Source organism: Eleutherodactylus coqui, chromosome 11, assembly GCF_035609145.1.
Source record: "Eleutherodactylus coqui strain aEleCoq1 chromosome 11, aEleCoq1.hap1, whole genome shotgun sequence".
In the NCBI taxonomy this organism is placed as follows: Eukaryota; Metazoa; Chordata; class Amphibia; order Anura; family Eleutherodactylidae; genus Eleutherodactylus; species Eleutherodactylus coqui.
In genome coordinates this window covers 64,730,501-64,752,891 of record NC_089847.1, presented here as the reverse complement: position 1 = coordinate 64,752,891, position 22,391 = coordinate 64,730,501, and the positions used below count along the sequence as shown (strand labels likewise).

General features: G+C 44.9%; 1 protein-coding gene across 1 annotated transcript in view; it reads right to left on the bottom strand.

Annotated features, from left to right (window-relative positions):
* The window catches only part of DPP3 (dipeptidyl peptidase 3), a 34,855-nt gene that overhangs the window by 4,684 nt on the left and 7,780 nt on the right, over nucleotides 1–22,391 (bottom strand). Inside the window, exons 2-13 of the mRNA XM_066582278.1 lie at nucleotides 16,146–16,437; nucleotides 15,843–15,932; nucleotides 15,632–15,769; nucleotides 11,399–11,473; nucleotides 10,323–10,416; nucleotides 10,106–10,239; nucleotides 9,779–9,909; nucleotides 9,604–9,662; nucleotides 4,030–4,224; nucleotides 995–1,107; nucleotides 414–506; nucleotides 78–140 (exon numbers count right to left, since the gene is read on the bottom strand). Of these exons, the coding sequence (XP_066438375.1) occupies nucleotides 78–140; nucleotides 414–506; nucleotides 995–1,107; nucleotides 4,030–4,224; nucleotides 9,604–9,662; nucleotides 9,779–9,909; nucleotides 10,106–10,239; nucleotides 10,323–10,416; nucleotides 11,399–11,473; nucleotides 15,632–15,769; nucleotides 15,843–15,932; nucleotides 16,146–16,418 (1,458 nt within the window). The 5' untranslated portion in view covers nucleotides 16,419–16,437. The remainder of the gene's footprint in view (nucleotides 1–77; nucleotides 141–413; nucleotides 507–994; nucleotides 1,108–4,029; nucleotides 4,225–9,603; nucleotides 9,663–9,778; nucleotides 9,910–10,105; nucleotides 10,240–10,322; nucleotides 10,417–11,398; nucleotides 11,474–15,631; nucleotides 15,770–15,842; nucleotides 15,933–16,145; nucleotides 16,438–22,391) is intronic.

Here is a 22,391-nt window from a genome sequence, read left to right as displayed (position 1 = left end):
AGGACATGTAAAACATAGTAAAAATAGCAACCAATCGTGAAAACTATTATACGTGTACTGGTCAAAGTTATACTCACATGCTCCCCAGTCTCTGGGTTAATTATATTCTCTTTGTCAAAATTGAAGCTTCCTTTCTCATCCTGGAAAACACAAAGTTAACATGTTACCATACCTATAGAGACACATTACTTATTGCACAAAGTAATATTTCTTCATAATTCTCACTTTCCTCCCCGATCCTGCTCATAATCTGCACTCCCAATGCTATTCATCTAAATGCTATATTATGTCCTGGAGTAAAAGTCTTCTACAAAATCTCAGCTTCTTATAGATTTACTCACGCCTCTACTGGACAGAGGTCACGCATAAGTTGCCAGTAAATAGCAAGCACATAATACGAGGAAATAACTTACCTGGACAAAAAGCTTTCCACTGCCATGCCCTAATAACTCATGCAGACCGACCTGAACCTCAAAAGATGGACCACGGTACTTTATAAAAATGTCCTGAAGGAAAAGAACAACCATTACTATATAATATATCTATCTACACAGAGTGGTCCCTGAATATATTCCATAACTTCAGACAACAACTCTGTGGAAGACTAAGATTTAAATAAAGATTTAGATTACACGATGAACTTATTTTTTCCTCAATGGAACGTATTAGCTATTGCCAATTTTCCCATTGTATGTCGCCAGTGAATTACATTGACTTCTGTCAGAGGTGAATGTCAGGAGATCCTTCTATAGTAGGCTGTAAACATCACGCGAACATAGCCTTACTAACCACAAAAAGTGAATGGAAAATAGATTGAATGTAGTAGCGCCGCTTACATAGCATTTCACAGGTATTATTCACTACAGTTATCAGTCCTCGTTCGCACCGAGGCTCAGAATCTAGTTTGCATATAACAAACACTAAAGGTTAATTTCATAGTGGGCCCGTTTGCTCCACAGCAGGTTTGTCTTGGCTCCAGAGTTATACACTGTACCTTGTCTTCTTCTGATAAGAACGTCAGCTTCTCACGTTCAGTGGCTGAGCCAACCGATAAAACATTCCCCAACGATACATTCTTAAATCCAATGCTCTGTCTGATGTCATCATCTGGGAAAGACACATTGCGAGAGAATTATTTTTCCTTTATTGCCTAGAATGAATCATTTGTTTTCACAAGTACAATGGCCAATGTAGGATTATATCACTGAGGTACTTGGCAAACCCAAGTATGTGATAGGATAGCAAACAACCATATCAGTCTTTGAAAAATAGGACAACTAGGATTTTGCTGACAATGCTGCCAAGTTATAGGGAAAATCTTCTTCCCATTGGCTATAGCAAGTGAGCAAGACTTCAAACACATCGCCATTACTGTATTGTAGGAATGTAACTGTCGGGTGCCATCAAACACAGCGTTTCTCTGCAGCAAGATGCAGGCAGAGATCAGCCGACTGTCATTTGGCACATGGACTTGGCATGCTGTTGGATTTGATGAGGCCAGGTACTAGCTGGCAATTAGCAGAGCTCTGCCTTCATTTTATGGCAGAGAGACACGGCGTGAGCTAGCACCCTTAGGGTTTGTTCACATGGCACTACTCCATGATGGATTTTTCCAACTGTTGAGATCTGTCTAGCTGCAGCAGATGAAGCACTGAAATGGAGCATGCTGCGATTTGATTTCACACCGAAAAGGTCCTCAAATCAAATCCGCCTGCTTTCATTCAGTTGTAGACGCCCATGTTTCCCTATGGGCGGCTTGAACTGCAGATCATTCTCGCAGCTGCTCCATGCAGATTCTGCCATTCAAATCTGCCCATGGACATTGGGCCTTAATCAGGACAATTCTACTCTGGACTGACTAGAAATCCTCTCTGAAAGCGATCAGTTCTTCCTCGGCTCCCTTACTGTAATCAGTGGTAATAATGGGCATCATCTAAATTAGTACACACCTGAATTCCATCTGTTCATGGAAACACTAGATAAAAGAAGATCCCATGACGCAAACCTCCGGTCCAGGGGCAGCAACACAGGAGTAAAGGGTTCTACCACAACTATAAGGGAAGGATCCCACAAGGCAGAGAAAGGAACTTCCCTTCATCCCCTCCAGAGATAGTGAAGCCCAGCATCTGCTGCAGAAGACAAGCAGATGACTCCAGGCCTACACAGTGGAGAGCTACAAGGCACAGGTAATCTCCAATGACATGGAGATCGGGAGCGGGCCCTGCAGGCTGCCACCTTTAGAGATCTGGAGACACTCTTGTTAGTAATGGCAGCCAAGCGGTAGCTACTTCAGCATTCTGTAGCCTGCCCCAAAAACAGGCAACAGGAACTGAGGAGGTGAAGGGTATTCCCGCCTTTACAGAAATCTGGGAGGTTCCCGCTTCCTGTTCAGGTGGGAGGCGATCTCTCATGAGCATAAGGGAAATAGGTCTTCAATACTAGGTTATCCTGCATATAATTAACATCTACTCTCACATTATTATGGGGTGTGCCTTGAGTTATAAAATGGGGCCACCAACAAAAAAGGGTCAGACTTCAGAGGAATCCAATTTAACGTTGTAGGATTATTAAAATATCTCAGCAAATCTAAGCCAATCTAATTAGTGAAAGGTCTGGTATTTGCCTTCATTTTCGGTTTTGTCTTGTATGCACGTCATCTTATTTTAGCCTTTTGTAACTTTTTATAAGCATTGCATGTTTTGTATGAAAGCTTAAAAATGTAGCAAGTTTGTCCTTGTAGGTGCTGTAGAACCTATAATCTGCGATAGTGTTAACCTCTTGACCGCTGGAGGCGCAGTGAATGCCTGTGTGCATTGGTATTGCACCAGAACTGAGACAGTTGACCTGCCTCAGAATATGGTCAATAGTAGGATGTATTTTGGGGCATGTAGGACTGTATTGGGGTATGATTTATGTTCCATCTCGCATTGGAAGGAGATCAATCCCTTGCAGTCGCACCCACATCACATGCTCAGAAAGTATAGTAGTTAAAGGGGTTGTCTCGCGAAAGCAAGTGGGGTTCAGCACTTCTGTATGGCCATATTAATGCACTTTGTAATATACATCGTGCATTAAATATGAGCCATACAGAAGTTATTCACTTACCTTCCCTGCGCTGGCGTCCCCGTCTCCATGGCTCCGTCTAACTTCAGCGTCTAATTGCCCGATTAGACGCGCTTGCGCAGAAGGGTCTTCTGCCTTCGGGTCTGCCCCCGCCCCCTTCTACGCGTCATCGTGTAGCTCCGCCCCATCACGTGTGCCGATTCCAGCCTCCTGATTGGCTGGAATCGGCACACGTGACAGGGCGGAGCTACGCGATGACGCGTGGAAGGGGGCGGGGCCAGAACGCCGCTGCTGCCGAACCGAAGGGAAAAGACACTTCTGCGCAAGCGCGTCTAAGCAGATTAGACGCTGAAATTAGACGGAGCCATGGAGACGGGGACGCCAGCGCAGGGAAGGTAAGTGTATAACTTCTGTATGGCTCATATTTAATGCACGATGTATATTACAAAGTGCATTAATATGGCCATACAGAAGTGCTGAACCCCACTTGCTTTCGCGAGGCAACCCTTTTAATGATCATAGCACAAAAACTAATGTTAGAAGTTCTTGATGTCCGCATACTCAGGAACCCTGCTGATTAGCGGATCGGATGCCTGCTGTCACCAGAAATCAAAAGGGTATAAAGCAGAAGCAGATTGCACCGACTCCTGCATAGCAGGTGCTGCTGGCAATTGCAGGCACAGCTCTCACTGGATTTTAAGGAGAGCTGCATCTGCAATTACCAATGCCGGGCCGCAACACGGCGGTCAATCCACTTTCACGCCATACCCTGTGATTCGCCGGCAACAGTGGCCTTCTAAACAGCTGATCAGCAGAGGTCCCAAAATAGCCTGAAGAAGCCCTTTAAGATTAACATGTTCGTCCTATGGCATTATACAACTATTCACAATCTGTATGTACTTCTTAAATAGCTTAAATGAGCCTCATTCAGTAGGCACTTAGAACACAAAACCACATAAACCTTACAATTTGGGATGTTGATTCCAGCAGGGATGCCACTGCCACTAAACGCAACTACATCCAATGAGGTGAAGTCTGGCCGGAGGAAAGTGTCCTTTTCATAGGTCGATGGCCATGGGAGCGATGATATGAGCCTTTCTGCTGCAGATACTAGCTGAGCAAAGCGGGCACTCATTAACTTGTTAACCACTGCCACAAAGCCTGAAGAAACAGAAAATAAAAGCTTTATACTAGAATAAATCAAGAAGGTCATATAGTATAGAAGTTTCAGATGCATTTTACATCTAATGATCTGCACTCCTTCCTATGGCAGATGTAAATCACACAGAATCCCATTACACACCTCTGTCATCCAAAATTGTTCACACATAGCGGAAATGCTGTGAATTTTCAGCACTAGAACATTAAAGCAGCCAAATCCGCAGCATTTTCGCAAATCAGTAGTATCTGTGTGGTATTTGACTAGAAATCAGCTGCATTCTTTTCTTCTGTACATGAGAATAGGGCTGATCCCTCTGCACTGTGACCGCCCTTCAGATATTTGTAGACAGCTATTAAGTCTCCTCTCAGCCTTCTTTTTTTGCAAGCTAAAACATTCCCAGATCCTTTACCCATTCCTAATAGGACAGGATTTGCAGACCACTCACTATCCTAGTTGAACTTCTCTGAACTTGCTCCAGTTTGTTTATGTCTTTTTTAAATTGTGGTGCCCAAAATTGGACATAGTTTTTCAGATAAGGTCTGACTAAGAAAGAGTAGAGGAGGATAATTACCCCAGGTGAACTAGACTCTATACTTCTCTTAATACATCCCAGAATTGTGTTTGCCATTTTTGCTGCTGCATCACACTGTTGACTCATGTTCATTCTATGATCCATTAGTAAAAAAGACTTTGGTATACAAGAGCTGCTGCTTAGCCCATTTCCTCCCATTCTGTATGTGCATTTTTCTTGCCCAGATGTAGGACTTTGCATTTCTTCTTGTTAAATACCATTCTGTTAGTCACCACCCACTATTCAAATTTGTCAAGATCTTTTAGAATCCTCTCTCTCTTCTCTAATGTTAGCTATCTCTCCTAGCTTTGTGTCATCAACAAATTTGATCAGTTTCTCCTCAATTCCCTCCTCCAGATCATTTACAAAAAACGTTAAAACAACACTAGGCCCAGGACAGAGCCTTGTAGTACCCCACTTCAACGCATCCTTCCAATTGTATGTGTAGCCATTTATGACCACTTTGAGTACGACCACTCAGACCAGTTGTGAATCCACCTAACAGTTGACTTGTCTATCCTATATTTAGTCATTCTTTAAATCAGGATGGTAGGAGCTACTTTGTCAAACGCTTTACTAAAATCAAGATATACTATATCCACTGCATTTGCCTGATCAACCCAGCCCATGATTCTGCCATATAAGGAAATTAGATTAGTCTGGCATGACTTGTATGTTACAAACCCACGCTGGCTCTGGTTTATTACTCCATTCTCATCCAAGTACTTGCATGCATGCGATTTAATAATGTGTTTAAAAATCCTGCATGGTACAGAAGTCAGGCTCACAAGCCTGTAGTTTCCTGGATTCACCATCTTCCATTTTTTGAAGATACAAACATTTGCCCTTTTCCAATCTTCTGGGAAAGTTAGCCAAGTGTTCCCTCACCATATCTCTGCTTATAGATAGCCTGCATTCGGTTATTCGCCCAATAGCACAGGGAAGTTCAGTTGAGGTTACATCTACTTTCAGAGAGAGCACAGATACAAAATAGGAATTTAACAGGTCGGCCTTCTCAACATATTTTCATCCTGTAAACATCCTATAGCATCATTGACTTTTCCTTTGCTTTTGGCATACCCCCAAAATCCTTTTTTATTGCTTTTGGCCTCTGTTGCAAGCCTCAATTCATTATTAGCTTTTCTAACACTTGACCTACAGTTTCTGCAGACTGCATTATATTCTTCTTTAGATATTTCCCCTTCTATAAACATATTTTTCTTCCTTTTTAGCATGTGTGTAAGTTCTGTGTTCATCCATCCTGGTCTCTTTAAATGCTTCCCATTATTCCTTGTTTTCAGGATTGTTAACGATTGTGCTTTGAGAATTTCATTTTGTAATATTTCCCAACCTTATAGGACATTCTGTCCTTGAGAACATCCAGTCATTTGATCCTTCATACCCTCTGAGTCCATTAATATCTGCCTTTCTTAAATCCAACCTTGAGGTCTGAGTCTTCTTAGGTCTTCCTCCCCTTTTCAATCGAAAATTCAAGGATAGCATGATCACTGCCTTCTAAGGTCCCACCCACCCGTACTTCTTCAACCATTTCCTCCCCGTTGGTAAGAATTAGGTCCAAGATTGCACATCCCCTTGTTTTCTCCTACTTTTTGAAAGCTAAAAAGTTGTCAGCAAGAGTGGATAAGAATTTGTTGGACCCATTACTTTTGCCTGATAGAGATTCCCAACAAATGTCTGAATAGTTAAAATCTCTCATGATCACTAGGTCGTGCTTTTTTTGAGAACTTGGCCATCTGGCGGCCAATAGTTAATGCCTACAATAGTGTCCTTTGTTGTTCTCTCCTTGTATTCCTACCCAAACAGTTTCTACAGAACTACCATTCACTGAAGATAGGAAAGCATAGATCTCCACAGAGATTTTAACATACAACACAATACCTCCTCCTCTTTATTAGGTCTGTTTTTAATAAAAAGGTTGTATCCTTCAAGCCTTGTATTCCAATCATGTGTATCATTCCACCAAGTTTCCATGATGTCTATAACATATTTCTCTTCCTGTGTTAGGAGCTCTAATTCCCCTTGTTTATTTCCCATGCATTGTGCATTTGTGTAAAGACATTTTAGTTTCTGATCAGAGTCTCTTGCTACTTTACTGTAGCTGCATATTTTTACCTGGCCTTTTGTTTCTCTTCACATATTGCTCTAGTGTTTGGCCAGTTACCCGGGGCAGCCATCCTCCCGCTAGTCGGCGCAGACGTGGGTGTCGCACCACTCTTCCTGTATAAACTCTTTAGCCATTTACTTTCCATCAGCATTGCAGGAGTTCATGCTTCCCAGTGCTGCAGGAGTTATCCTTCTCAGTGTTCTCAACCCAGCTGCAGGGTAATTGGCCATTACCTTCCTATTTATCTGCACTGGGGATGCTTCTCCTTGCCAAAGTATTGGTGTTTATTTGTTTCTTTCTCCCAGCAAAGATATTCTGTTTCTGACTTCCATGCACCGAACCCTGGACTTGTTATTTGGATTAGCTTTAACTCTGCCTGTCCTGACCCTTGGAACTGTTACCTGGATTTGCTTGAACTCTGTCTGCCCGGACCCTCGGACTTGTGACCAGGATCTCATCTGTACGCCACCTGCCGGACACTGGACCTTATCCTGACCATGTGATGTGCCCTGTCTTGTGGTGCGTTGTAGCAGTGTCGCCGACACACGCCGGTCAGCTGTCAACCACACTTGGACTATTCCAGGAGGTAGCTTCCTCTTTGGTCCGCGCAGTGAAGGCCAGATGCCTGTACAAAGGTTAAAGGATGAACATCGGGAAGCCGTCGGGTAACGCCCTTAGGTATATCCCAAAATCAAACTGGTTAGTTGGCACAATGGTTCCGCACCCGCTGGTCATAACATCTAGTTCAAAGTTCTCCTGATTAGTGTAGCAAGACACCTGCAAAAATACATGCTTACCTGTTTTTGTAAGGTGCAACCAGTCTCTAGCAAGCAGTTCATCATATAGGTAATTCACTCTATGGTCTAGAAATCCAAATCTTTGCTGGTAGCATCATCGACATAGCCAGTTCACTTCTAGAATCTTGTGTTCTGTAGAACAGAAGAGTCTTGATAGCCTATCACACATCTTTGATTTGAGCACCTGGAAGACAGCACACCTCTCATGAGGCGATATCAGGTCTACAGACAGTAGACAATTCCTCTCAATGGGGAACACAACCTCCACTCTCGTTTTCTTCTTCAAAACACTTTCTCCATCCAAGAGGACTCTGGGTGCTTACTACACAGTGGGCAAAGTTTTTGGACGCAGTTTTGTGGGCAAAGTCATTTCTTGATGTACCTCTTCATTGTTCTCCTGCAATGACAACCTGGTACCAGCTCCTGAGCAGTATGGGTGATGACTAGAGATGAGCGAGTATACTCGATAAGACAAACTACTCGATCGAGTAGTGCCTTATTCGAGTGCCTGCAAGCTCGTCTCTAAAGATTCGGCTGCCGGTGGGGAGTGGCGAGGGAGAGCGGGGAGGAACGGAGGGGAAAGCTCTCTCTCCCTCTCTCCCCCTTGCTCACCGCTGCAACTCACCTGTCACCCGCGCCGGCAGCCGAATCTTTAGAGAAGAGCGGGCAGGTACTCGGATAAGGCACTACTCGCTCGAGTAGTTTGCCTTATCGAGTATGCTCGCTCATCTCTAGTGCTGACTGACTCCTGATCCTCCTGCTTCTTTGGGTCACATGCTTCCATTGCAATGCTTCTGCAGGTACACTGAAATTGTCTTTTCCTTCAACATTTTGAAGACTTTCTTCTGCTAAGGAAATCCTCATTTTCTCTAATAAGTTTCAATGCAAAATTTTCAAGAGAAAATAGCTACATCTTTTCCTCCAGTAGAGACACAAGCTTGCATTTCTGGCAGGTAAACTTTCGCTTTTCGTCTGGTAGGTCTGTAAACAAAAAGCATACGCTGCAGCTCACCATATGGCTAAGAACCCATTCCATGTTGTCAATTGATGTCCGCTTCCAAGCTTCTAAAGGTTAAGAATTTCAGTGATGATATATAACCTATAAGATGCTACTAAGTGTAGAAGTTCACGGTCTGGCTATGTCCTCCCAACAGCCAGACCTGGCTAAACCCAGGAATCTTCCTGCTCACCACAACACTTCGCTCTTCCCAAAATGCACCAGGAACATGCAAATTATCTTCCTGGAGCTCTAATCTCTGGTCATATAATACATAGCAACATAGTTTAAGGGTGAAATAAGACATGTCCATCCAGTTTAGACTGTTATCCTGCAATCTTGATCCAGGGAAAAGGGCAAAATCCCTCAAGAGATAGAAGCTCATTTTTTATCTTAGAAAGAAATTCCTTATCAGCTCCAAAGCTGGCAGTCAGAATAAATCCCGGGATCACTTACGCTTCTGGAATGATCTAGTGACTATATTACACTCCAAAAGAGACATTCAGAATCCTCTTGAACTCTATTAGTGAGTTCACCATCACATCCTCAGGTAGAATGTTCCATGGCCTCACTGCTCTTACAGTAAAGAACCCCCTTCTGCGTTGGCATAGAAAAGTCTGTATTAACCCCTGGTAAATTTATACATACCTATAAAAGGATTGTCTCATAACAGGTTTCACCGTCATCCAAGGAATCAAATTTCGTTTATCCACAATGTGTGGAAGTGGTGGCCCCATAGGTATACATCACTGCATTATTTTCAATGCTACAGCTGGGGCTAGTCTTTTTTTTCAAATACTGTACATCCCAATTAAATAATATCCAACCAATACTGTGGGATTTCAATAAGACCAAAGACATAAAATTCTACAGTTTTCTGCATCTCACCTTCAAATTCTCCACGGGAACCAAAAGGGTCTCTATAACTTTCAATGAATCCAATGTAACTGGAATAAAAGGTATATTGTCAAAACAGTCTCCAGGTGGGCTTGCTTCAGTATACTATTGCTTCTGCTCCATTTTATCATTCTAAGCTGCCCCCTCCATCCCCATCATTTCCAACCTCTCAACGATTGGTCCTTTATCCTGCACCCAGTATTTGGAACCCTCTTTGTGAGCTTGAATGGACCCTTCCTGAAAGCTACGTCCATACTCATCCAGCATTTTCCTTTGGTTTTCATTGGCGGCATAAACCTATAGATGTTGGCGAAAAAAAAGTTTCATCATAGGCTTACAAGTGTGATTTGTGGGTTTTATATGGGACTGAAAGAAAAAGGTAACACAAATTACACTGCAGGTCTACACTGAAGTCCAGTTAAAAAAAGAGTAGCTGTCACCATGAACCTCATTATCAGACCATACATTTAGAAGTGGAGATAGTGGTATGTACCTTTGCCTTCTCCAGATTTTCTCTGACCCTGAGAAGTAAAGGAGAGTAATCTCCCCTTGTAACTTGGATCTGGTAACCTTCAAACTCAACCTGACCCAAGAGGTTTGAGAGGTCAGAAGAAACATCAGCAGATCCTACCGAGATAAAGGAAAAAAGGGTCATAAATAAAGAAAATGTCCCATCACACTGCTGCTGACCTCAGGTTTGGATTGCTCACCTTCTTTACTGACAGAGGCTAGTCGAACTTCATACTTGGCTCTGCCACCCTCATCATGAGTTTTAAACAGTCGGGTGTTGTAGGCACTAAGACTCTAGAAAAAAAAAGTGATATATATATATATATATATATATATATATATATATATATAAAAATCTCTAGCACTCACCTAGGCGTTAAGGAAGGGGGGGGGGGGAGCAATTATTTTGCTTAAAAAATAATTGGTATTCAAGCAGCCTCTCAGCTACTTAAATACCAATTATGTACTTTAAATCGAGCCTTCCGGCATGCTAATAGCCTGAGGCTATTATCTGTGCTCAGATCCTTTGTTCTCCACAGGGGAAACAATGCTATCAGCACTCCCCCATGGAGGACGACGGATAAAACCAATAGCTAAAATCAAGCTCACTTGCCCGAAATGCGGGTGCTCCGCACCTATTTACACGCACCGATTATCGCTGAAACGATCGCCGATGAGCCAAGTTTTAGCGATAATCGTCCAGTGTAAATGGGCCTTTAGCCAGTAGAGCAAAATGTGATTGTTCTCAGCAAGAGAAACCAAGTAATCCTGTAGATATGATACCTTTAAAAAACCCTGAGTAGGTTCAAAAGCCCGCTAGAACATGTATTTTTGTTAGCTATTTAAAAGGTATATCAAGAAGATTACTTGATTTCTCTTACTGAGAACAATCACAGATAGAGTTTACATGATCCCCTTACCACCCATCATTTATGATTTGTGAGTATGCATCATAGAAGTCGCTGCATCAGTCAAGTGTGATACGCTACAGTGTATGGCAGGAATTGACTACAGGCTCGATGTGTGTTGGATGACAGAGGGCCTCACATTGAACACCTCTGATGGAAAACATTTTGATATTGTGCAACAAAACTTTTTTAATTTGTTTGTTTCCATGGATATCAAATTCATGTATCTGAGTGTCATTAAACGGGAGTTATGATTATTTCACATCAGGATGATAATTTGTAATAAATTATATAAACAAACAGATATGCAGCAGAGACGTATGTATTCTCAGAAGAATATGAGTGAGAGAACAACTTGATTTAACTACCTTTGAGTCAAGGAACCTCTGAATCAGCTCTGCATCTTCCATAGTGCAATTTGCAGAAAAGTAAGTGCTTATTCCCTATGAGAAATCACATATAAAACATGAAATTCACACCATATCACCTCTTTTTGTAATTAGATGAGGAGCAGCAAAACCACATACGAGCAAACATTTCAGAACTCATGGGCACTTCTGCCTATGATCCGGTTATTAAAAGAAAGACAACTGTTAGCGAGTTAGAAGCTATCTTTATCCGTATAGTCGGGGCCGACTCCAGGACACTTCATGGATCAGCCCTGTTTTGTGCTGCTTTTCTCAGTTCAATCATTTGCATGTTGGTGTTGGCTTTGATAGAACACGCTAGCTTGATGCTTTCGCGGCCAGGTCCTCTTTTGCCGCTGACCAATCCAAGCATTACCGATGTTTCTAATTAAGTAGCCTGAATTCGTTATAAGCTGCTATCACCCAACTTGCCCACAGCAGCTGCCATCTGCCAATCACAGAGTCTGTTGATCATCAAGATGGGAGTGCTGTGATTATATAGCACTTTGTGAATCATTGTAGATTCACATCCTTAGGCTGGATTCACACGAACGCGCATCGGCTCGGTTTTCACGCCAAGCCGATATACGTTGTCTCTCTGCAGGGGGGGCTGGAAGAGCCAGGAGCAGGAACTGAGCTCCCGCCCCCTCTCTGCCCCTCTGCACTATTTGCAATGGGGAGAGGAGGGATGGGGTGGGGCCAATTCTCAGAACTTAGCCCCGCCCCCACCCCACCTCCTTTCATTGCAAATAGTGCAGAGGGGTGGAGAGGAGGCAAAGAGGGGCGGGAGCTCAGTTCCTGCTCCTGGCTCTTCCATCCTCCCCCCTCCCCCTGCAGATGAGGACGACGTATATCAGCTCGGCGTGAAAACCGAGCCGATATACGTTCATGTGAATCCAGCCTTACATTGAGAACTAGTTTGTTAATCCACAATGCCAACCATTGTTGAGACAAGCAGTTCTGACTTTTCGCAAATAAAATCTGAGAGTTTGGGAAACTGGGACATGTTTTTGCCTAAAGACCTATAGGATACCCACAACTGATCCCAATAATCTGGCACAAAGTTATAAACTTTAGTATCAGGGTTGCCAAACTTTTTATTCTCCCCACACACAGGAAAATTTAATTCAAAAATAGACAAAATAAAAAGAATATGCTAAATATATTTAAAAAACAAAACAAAAAAAAACCCAAAAAAAACACATACAGGACGTCTATAGCTAATACAAGCTGAATAGAAGCATTTACTGTAAACCCCAAAATCAGTATAGGTATTATAATGCATGGATAATGTTTTTGTCCATTTATTTTAAGCTTCAGTCAACTGTAAAAAAGAGATTATTAGGGCTTATTTACATGGGCATAAATAAAGTCCACGAAAAGACCAGAATTGCCTATTCAAGTCAATAAGAGTGCAGAAGAAAAACAAAAGCAAAACAGAGTATATTACAGATAGTGTCTGAGTATGCTCCCCTTTCACCGATTATCTAGAATTGCTTAGTAACAAAAAAAAGAAAAGAAAAATTGAGAAATTTGTCCACTTTATTATTTTTATGCATGAAAAAAAAAAGCATACACGCAACAGAGTTGTCACAAGCACATACACAATAATTAAAAACGGGCAGTTTTTCACAGACTGAAATTGCACATACCTGTGTGTGCATATAAATACTTCGTCAATGGACTCAGCTTGGACCCTGCCCAGCATTGTGGGCTTTTTTATAAATGTAAACCACAATGCAGGCAGAAAGAATTGTCTCCAACACTTATTACATACTTTGCGCCACACATCATCTTATAAACAAGCGTACACCATCTAGTGGTGACAGTGTAGACTACAAGAGATATGTGGCAGCATAGCTTCAGGATGCTTGGCAGTACTGGTGCTCAACCGATTATATTTGGGTGGATTGCGGGAAGAAGAGGTCTTAAAAGCAACCTTTGACACCAACAAAGGTCAGTGCATCACATTCAGACGGCACTGGGAATCTACTGCATACCCTCTTATAGCATGAGGTTACTGCATGCATCCAATAAGCAGCCGTACTTTGTAACCCCCTCTTGTATCAGACGGACTAGAGAAATACCATTCTCCAATACATGATCAGACAACCATCCTTTGTACTCGATGATAAGGCAGACCGCTCAATGTACAGGAGTGTTCCGCCCAGTCATATCCAGTGTACCCGATCCAGCTGCCCTTTGCTGGTGTGTTGTTATGTCATGTAAGGGGCATCACTTTACTATATAAGCAAAGTAATTGCTAAATTTTGGATGGGGTGAGAATTTATAAATGGAAAGATAGGGATATACTGTAGATGAATATCCGTGAAGAAAAAGAATCCTAACAAAATACAGCACTACTGCAGGTTATACTTTTATTTGCTCATGCTGAGATAAAGCATGGCAGATTTGTAGAAAAATAACCCTTTTTTTTTTTAAACTGTTTCTTCTGCCCCCGACAATGATATGTACATCACTACATGTACAGCAGGACTTTATTATGTCAGTGATAATGATATTAGGATAACAAAGTGTGAGAAAAAAAAAAGTCTTCTGCGCTAATAAGAGGGATACATTAGCCTTTATTAGCCTTTTTAAGGGCTATTCCCTGGTTGTTCGCCAACTGGGTTAAAAATCAATTGTTGATTCCTATATAGATTAGGTTTACCCTTATTATTAAATTTACACATATTAGTAAAATGATGCAGAACATTCTGGTAAAACACTTCAATGAAGTTCCCCTTGCTCTCTACGGTGTAAAAGCGACTCAGCAGTTTCAGATTTGTTACGATAGGATCTAACAGATTACAAGATTAGAAATCCGCTGGGTTTGGATTGGACATAGTGGTAGTTGGGGTAAGTGCGTTGGCCATAGGCTTAATCGAGAAATGGCGATTCATAGTCAAAATGTTTTAAATTTTTATTTATTTATTTTTTTACAGAGAGTGATTAAGAGCTACAAAGAGGTCAAGCAGATCAGAAGGACAAGCTGTTTGCAAGTACATCAACTTCCTTTCTTCTAAGAACATATTTAGAAATATTAAAAATTCCCATTTTGTGGGCTTCGTTAAAGTCTACTTCCTCATTGTATGTAGCATTTATTATTTTCTTGAGAAGACGTTTCCCTCCACTCTTCCCTTAGTGATCTTTTCTTGTTGTTGGGGACAGTGCGAAGAGGTGGATAAAACTGTGATTACAGAACTGGAAGTGGGGTCTTCATTTTGGAGGAGGTGGTCTGGGTCTTGTGGAGGCCCAGAATTGCAGGAGGAGGGGGATGGACAGGGAAGGGAGAGGTGTGAATTGTTTGTCTTAGGTGTAGGAGAGAGAGTTGGGTAAACTGCAGTGAAAAGGCAGCTTCAAAACTTGCGTCTGTAATCCACTGCGGGAATTTCTCCCCATAGAGAGGAGAGAGCCTGAAGCAAAGACGGCGATACAATTGACATGCTAAAGCTTTGAATTCTGTGCAGCATGTCAGTTTCAGCGAGGCTTGGCCGCAGCGGACTGTCCACAGCGCGTGGGCGAGATTTTTGCAAATCTTGTCCACTCTGCTGCTTAGTTTCGGGTTTAAGATGGCAGATGGATTTTGTTGTGCGGAAAGTCCACGGCATTTCTGCCCTGTGTGAACCCAGCCTTAGATGTGGAATTTGTTGAGGATTTCATCCATGCAAAGGTGGTTACATTTGAAATTCCGCAGCATGCTTCTATGGCCACCTGCAGACGGCCGGGTCAGATCCCACTGCAAGAATTCTCGCAGCGGGATGCAGACCCATGCCCCTGCAGAGGCTTGCGGCTCACCCGCTCCCCGTGTCTTCAGTCTCTGCAATGCGCCGGCGGCTGGCCAGCCGATGCATGTGCAGAGCGGAGCCGGCCTGTCACTACTGACGTTGCCATGCAGGCCTCTGCGAGACCCGCACAAAAATAGAACATGCCGCGATTTGTTTTCCGTGCGTGTTTTCACACGGACAAATCGCTGCTGTGTGCATAGGATTGCGTTTTGCAATGCAATCCTATGCAGGCGGGCACGGGGGGAAATTCTGCGGGAAATCCCGCTGCAGAATTTCCGCCCATTTGCAGGGGGCCTAAGTCTGTGCTTTTTTCCACCAATGTGAATGAGGTTTTCAAAACACCATCTACATGTCTTGTACTGTAATGTGCTGCAGAGTGGTTTTCGTTGTAGCTCCATGTACTTACATGATCCCCTAGTCCCAGCTGCTTCTCTCGTGGCTCCAGTGAGTACATACGGTCTTCGACCATTTTCCATAGTGCCTTCATTTCCTCTGGATCCTTAGTAAAAGCTTCACTTGCACGCAGCAACTTCTCCAGTTTCTCCTGCATGGAGATTACAGTCAGCAATGATAAGATATCAATCGCAAACCTCTTCTAGGATGCTTGAAGGACTTACCTTAGGAACATTAGGCACAAACTTTGTATCCCCAAAAGATTTGTAGTTTCCCATGTTGGCAAAAAACCCAGCAGTGTAAACTAAGAGGGCCTGTGGAAGCAAAAGATGAGAATGGTAACTATATAGGATGAACAGCAGCCATTACCACCACATCCCAATATCAGCAGCTGGTGGACAGGGAAAGCACTGGTAATGCGGTAAGTGTTAAACGGAGCTTCACCAACCACTACTATTACAAAACATCAGTGTGTCACGGCACATGCAGGAGCTGACAAGTTCCCTTTCAGCAATAGCAGCATATACCTGGTACTCGTCGTCAGTCAGGCCCTGGCACTGCGCCACTCCACGCAGCACAGAAGGCTCCTGCGCCCTGAAGAGCCGGCTCAGCAGGATGTATATGGCTGGAGACTCAGGCGATGTCTGAAACAGAACTATCAAGCCTCCATAAAATGATGCTCGAGACAGAAAGTGGGTGTAAAGCTTCTCCTCTGCCGATAAAAGGGAGAAGGCCTCCTCACAATCAAGTAACGCAACGGGAAGGTCATTGGGAAGGATGTATTGAGATGGGGCGGCCATGTTTCCAGTGACAGTGTTCCTAAAAGACAAATACTGTATTTGATTTTTCTTACTCCAATAGCATTCACATGTAAAGCATTGGTGATCGTAGCTATGATTGGCTATGTAGCTGCACTATTATACCCAATGAGATGAAAGCAGAGATCCGATTGGTTGCGATGAGCACCAAGATCAACTTCTCTGCTAGAGTCTATAAAAATGAGACTAATAATCTGCAGCCAGGGTCAGACTGCGTTTAGGCCTCCGTTCTTTCCGTCCAAAGGTTCTTTAACAATAGCTGAAAACATAAAAAATGAATCTAGAACAGGACCATTGACTTTAATCCAGAAGTGAAAACTTTGGTCTCCATCTTTTCTGGAGGACATAATAGTGCAGTCATGTGATGATACATGTGTTTTTAAAGAGTCTGGTTACGAGTTAGGCAAAGTGCAATTGTGAGTTGCTGGTACAACTTGCATCGGACAACACACTGATATACATGTACATGGCCCATTCACATGCATTGCCGTGTCCATTTCTCATCCGTGACACAGATAGGAAACGGACACGTCATGAGTTTTTTCATGTGGACCATAGCGGGGCTGTCCGTTGAATTACAGACAGAACCTGGCCTGAGAGAGCCTTTACACTGGCAAGAAAATCGGAGTGAGTGAAAACGCATGATTATGAAACCAATGAATTTCAATGGTTTCATTCTTATTTGCAATGTTTTCACTCCAGCGCTGCTGCGTGAAAAAAATAAATAAAATCGCGACATGCGCCGGCCCCATTGACTCGCGGCCCAGTATCGCTCTCAACAGTGTGCAGGTGCCCTAAGTCATACTGCTGAACTGCGCAAGCCCAGTTACATCTGCATATGGGTTTCCATCTGAGGATTCAATGTACTTATTAGTTACTGGAGAAGAGAAACAGAATATCTGCCCAAACTGATCTGTGCCGTGATGGAATCGAATGGCACTGAAGGGACCACATTGATTATAATGGGGTCTACCTGGCTTCTTGTTATGCCTTCTGGAACTTTCCTAGTTTAAATAGCGCAGCATACTCTTCAAGATGTGGGCGCTGTTGGCGACATGGTAGGTGTCAAGTTGATAAGCCAGTTCTGCCCAGACACATCCCGGCATATCCTCAGTTATTGATTCCACCCCAGCTGAGATGCATTGTTTTAGGTCGCCTAGTGTCAACAACGGCGTCCTCAACAAACATCAATAAAAAGATAATGAGTTCTATCTTTTCATGGCATTCTAGCTGTTGTATGTCAATTCATGTGTGAATAAATCAACTTTATGTTCACACCATTCTTTAAGAATCACCCTGCAAATTTGTGGGAATGGATTCAGTATAACTTGTATTCATCTAAATCTATGCCCTAGAATTAGGAGTCCAGTGAGCGGACTTAACAGTCTTTCCTGTATGGCTGTGATATTTAAATAGATGAAGTACAATTAAAGGCTCATTTACACGCAAATAATCTTTCAAATGATTGAAAGTTTAAGTGATTTTTTCCTATAAAGTGTTAATGGACAGTAAAGCCAATGAACACTTTATCCTTCATCATTTGCATGTAAAAGGGCCTTGAGATGTTTGCATAACCCAGCATGTCACACGCCCTGCTGTGCGTACAGCTGCATTGTTCTTCATAGGGCTCCCAGCAGAATGCTTAGCCAATCAGAGGCAGTGCTTCCATGTGGCAGGGATTTTTCAATCCCCGGTCAGAAGAAATGATGAACAGTGGCAAGGATCGGGAAGAAGATGCAGCAGAGCCCCGGACACTGCTTCTAGGGTGACGTATTCTTTTCTTAAATTTTTTCCTGCAGCTAAGGCTTAAGTTTGGGGTATGGCTTATACTACAAAAAGTGCACAATAGTAGTGTTACATGTAACGAGTATCCTCCTCCAAATCATGCACAAGGTGCATTATGACAGGTTCCCTGCTGCTGTATCCATACAGAGCTCATTGAGCAACAGAAATGACATCAGTGTTGAGAACGGCTGGTCTGCTCTCCAGGGTCCCCTGTAGTTTTTGATTATAGGGGACCCGACGATCAGCTACATATTATACCGCATCGGCTTTATGGACTAGCTACCTATCCAGTAAAAAAAAAAAAAAAGTTCAATTGGCAGAGGACATACACAGCAGTACTGAGCAGTGTAGCTGTGAATCCAGCAATGGGGTAAGATAAAATATTAGCACCTTCGGCAGATCCCCGGCGACCAACATGGAGAGTCGCAAGTAAACAGAGCTCCCCAGGGGGGACATCAAAATCCGTCTATAATCCTGGCCTGAATAGAACCAGAACAACCCAAACAATACCAAGGGGTTTCTAACCCCCAACGGACAAACCTGACTGCAGCTGGGACCGATTGTACCCTCCTGACACCTTTAACGGAGCTCCGGACTGTGGCGGGAGTGGAACGGCGCCAAGGCCCTGCCGCTTTCCCGCGCTCTGCACCCGGCCTAACCCACCACCATATCTGGCCGCCCGGCCGCGCTGAGACCCCCGCGGGCTGCTCTCCCTTATCTGCCACCCTGCGGGAGGACTCCTTTGAAACCCAGGGCCGACTGCACCGCATCACCCCGCTGAAACCCCTTAACGCTACCCTCGGGCCGCGGAGACCTACACCTGGTCGGGAGTCGGATGGGGGCAACCCCTCCTACTGGGATCGCAAATCCTACCTCTGAAGAGAGGAACACTTCCGCCTCCCCTACATCCGAAGCCGGGCCGCCGCGAGACCTGGGCGGGAGCTGAGTGTCATCTGCCGGCTCCGGCCGCCCCGACACCGCTCACCTGCGACTTCCTGGCGGCCGCTCCGATCTGAGGCCGACCTCACGAGCTGGGGCTGGCTGCTCATTCCCCGCCGGTGGGTGGCTGCTCCTGGCTGGACCCACAACGAAGCGGAGCGCTCCTCACCACCCTGGCTGGAGCCGCTGCGGGGACGCCGGACGTCTGTCCCTCCTGAGGCTGCCGCAGAACATCTTCGGGCCGGCACGCCGGCGGCGGGGCCCGACGGAGATCGCGGTCTGCGGGAGCCGCCGCATTACGGCCCCTGCCGCTACACAGCAACAGCACCCGGCGCCTTGCGGCGCGCCGTCCGCGGAACTACACGCCGATTCGACCTCTCCTCCAGCGCGGGTTGCGGCGGGCCTGGCCGCCCCCGACGGCTCGCTCTCAGCAACTCATCTCCGGTCCACCCGACCATTACCGGACCGCGACACCCCGGATCCTACTCCTGAGAGGACTTCCTCCTTGGGTCCGGCCCTGCGGAGCCGGCAACAAACCGTAAGTCACTCGTGGGGGGCTGGGGGACAACACCCAGGACAGACCATATAGACCCCCCACAGCCACAGACTTTGGCTAGGCGACCAACGACAAAACCACCCTACCGCCTACAATAACTGAGGGGCCGATTACTCTAACATTCTCCTGCGAGAGAGCGGGGTTGAATCGGACCGACAAAAGAAAGAGACCCGCGGCGGACACCGGCCCACCTCGGACCCTAATCCATAGCGGCGGGGGCCACCTGCTGTGCCCCGCAGCCGACGTACCACCGCATCTGACAGGCGCAGCCCCCCGCCTCTTATACAGCGACCTAACCTAGACCAAAGACAACCAGGCGCTACCACGGTTCAGGAGACCAAACAATTTCCTATCAACAACCCATAACAATATAAAGATACGAACCACAGACACCTACAAGAAAATACCGACACCATCTATACTACAACCTCTATAACCCGCCGCGCCAATCCAACGAATTCTATCATGAGTACACGCGCTAAAGGCGGCGCTGCCGCTGAAAAGTTAAAGGCATTCTCCCGCACCGAATCCCCTGACCACACCCCGCGGGCAGCGCGACCCACACAAACGAAACAACCTGAAAACGAAATAGGGCAAAACCCAGAACCCACTATGCGTCAACTTCTAGATGCGATCAACACTTGCAAATCCTCTCTCACCAACAAAATAGAGGAGATCAAATCCGACGTCTCTCTGCTAAGACAAGACTTACATAATATGCGTGACAGACTGCGGGAGATGGAGAACCGTGTCTCTAACGCAGAAGACTCACTGCGCCCATTAACCACGGCGGTCAAAAAGGCAACAAGAGCAATAGAATTCTGCCAATCCAAAACAGATGACTTAGAAAATCGCTCACGCCGTAACAACCTGCGTATTATAGGCCTACCCGAAAAGTCAGAGGGCTCTCACCCGGAAACATTTGCTGAGAATTGGCTGAAAACACTACTGGGGGACAACACCTTCTCCACCCATTTTACAGCAGAAAGAGCCCATCGAGTCCCTACAAAACCACCACAACCGGGAGCCCCCCCACGACCCTTTCTAGTAAGGATCCTAAACTGCAGAGACCGAGATGCCGCACTGCGCCAGGCCAGACTAAAGGGCCCGTTAAAGTACAACAACACGGCAGTCTCCATATTTCCCGACTTCTCTGCCGAACTACAAAAACAAAGAGCCACCTTCACAGAAGTGAAGTGGAAATTCAAAGAAAGACAAATCCCCTACTCAATGGCATACCCAGCTCGCCTGCGAATAATAGCCCAGGGGAAAACGGTCTTTTTCCAATCCCCTGCAGAAGCCCTGGAGTGGCTGGATATGCATCCTGTAACACCAAGAGAATGAACGACCTCATCACACTTGGCAACAGGACTTTAAATGTTGATGCAACCCGAATTCCCGGCGCCCTCCCGAGGCACAGGCGACGTGCAACACAGCCGAGATACCTCTAAGTTACTTCTGGAACCCAGTGGTCAGCCTTAGACTTCTAAAGGCCACCAAGAGACCCCCCCCCCAACAGCATAACATCTGCTACTTCTAACTAGATTGTAGCTAAATTGTTTTTTCTTCTTTCTCTCTCCCCCCCCCCCCTTTTGGAAATTTCTTTTGATTTTCTAAATCCCCCCCCTTTTACTTCTTTTTTTCTTCTTTACTCTGTTGTTCTTTGACACCCGCGGCGTAATTTTAGCGAGATGTCAAGGATTGATGGTTCAAACTGTTATATTCTGTTCTGCACTAATGTTTGTTACAGGCAGGCGCTAACACAATCCCTCCCTTCATACCCACCATTGCCCTACCTCCTCCCCCATCCAAAGGGCACAGGCATGATAGTTAAATCTTACACCCACGTAAACAATGACATCCCTAAAATGCCTTAGCTGGAATGTCCGGGGACTCGGCACAGCACTTAAGCGAAGAACGGTATTCTCATACATTAAACAAATAAACCCACATATCGTCAGATTACAAGAGACCCATCTCATTAGGGACAAGGCAGACACCCTTTCAAAACCATGGATCCAGTGGACCGCCCACTCCTTCCACACCTCCTCCTCCAGGGGCGTCTCGGTACTAATCCACAAGTCGCTACGCTGGAACCCAATTGTCACCCGCAGAGACCCCGAAGGAAGATTCATATTTGTATACGGCGAAATAGACTCCAAACCATATGTTATTCTATCCATCTACAACCCACCCCACAACAATCTTCACCTTCTGCAGACTGCCATAGCGTTTGCACATCATTACCCGCTGGCAGGAGTAATTTGCCTAGGTGACTTCAACATGGTAATGGACCCCACCAAAGATAAATTCCATGCACCCCTTAACCCCACCTCCACTTCAAATCCCCCTCTGAGACAACTAGTCGAAAGCGTCGGATGGGTTGACCTCTGGTGACTCCATCACCCCGAAACACGAGAATACACCTGCCACTCACCGGGTCACAACGCGCTGACAAGGATCGATTACATATTCAGTTCCATAGAACTGGCAGTATATCTCTCAAACATAACACACTGCCCGAAAGGCATCTCTGACCACAGCCCCATACTGCTAACCTTAAAATTCCCTCAACCCAGTATAAGGCCCACTTGGAAACTACACCCATTCTGGCTTAAGCTCATGGGATCGGATGACCAGACGCCCTTCCATATTTCGTTATTCCTGGACGCCCA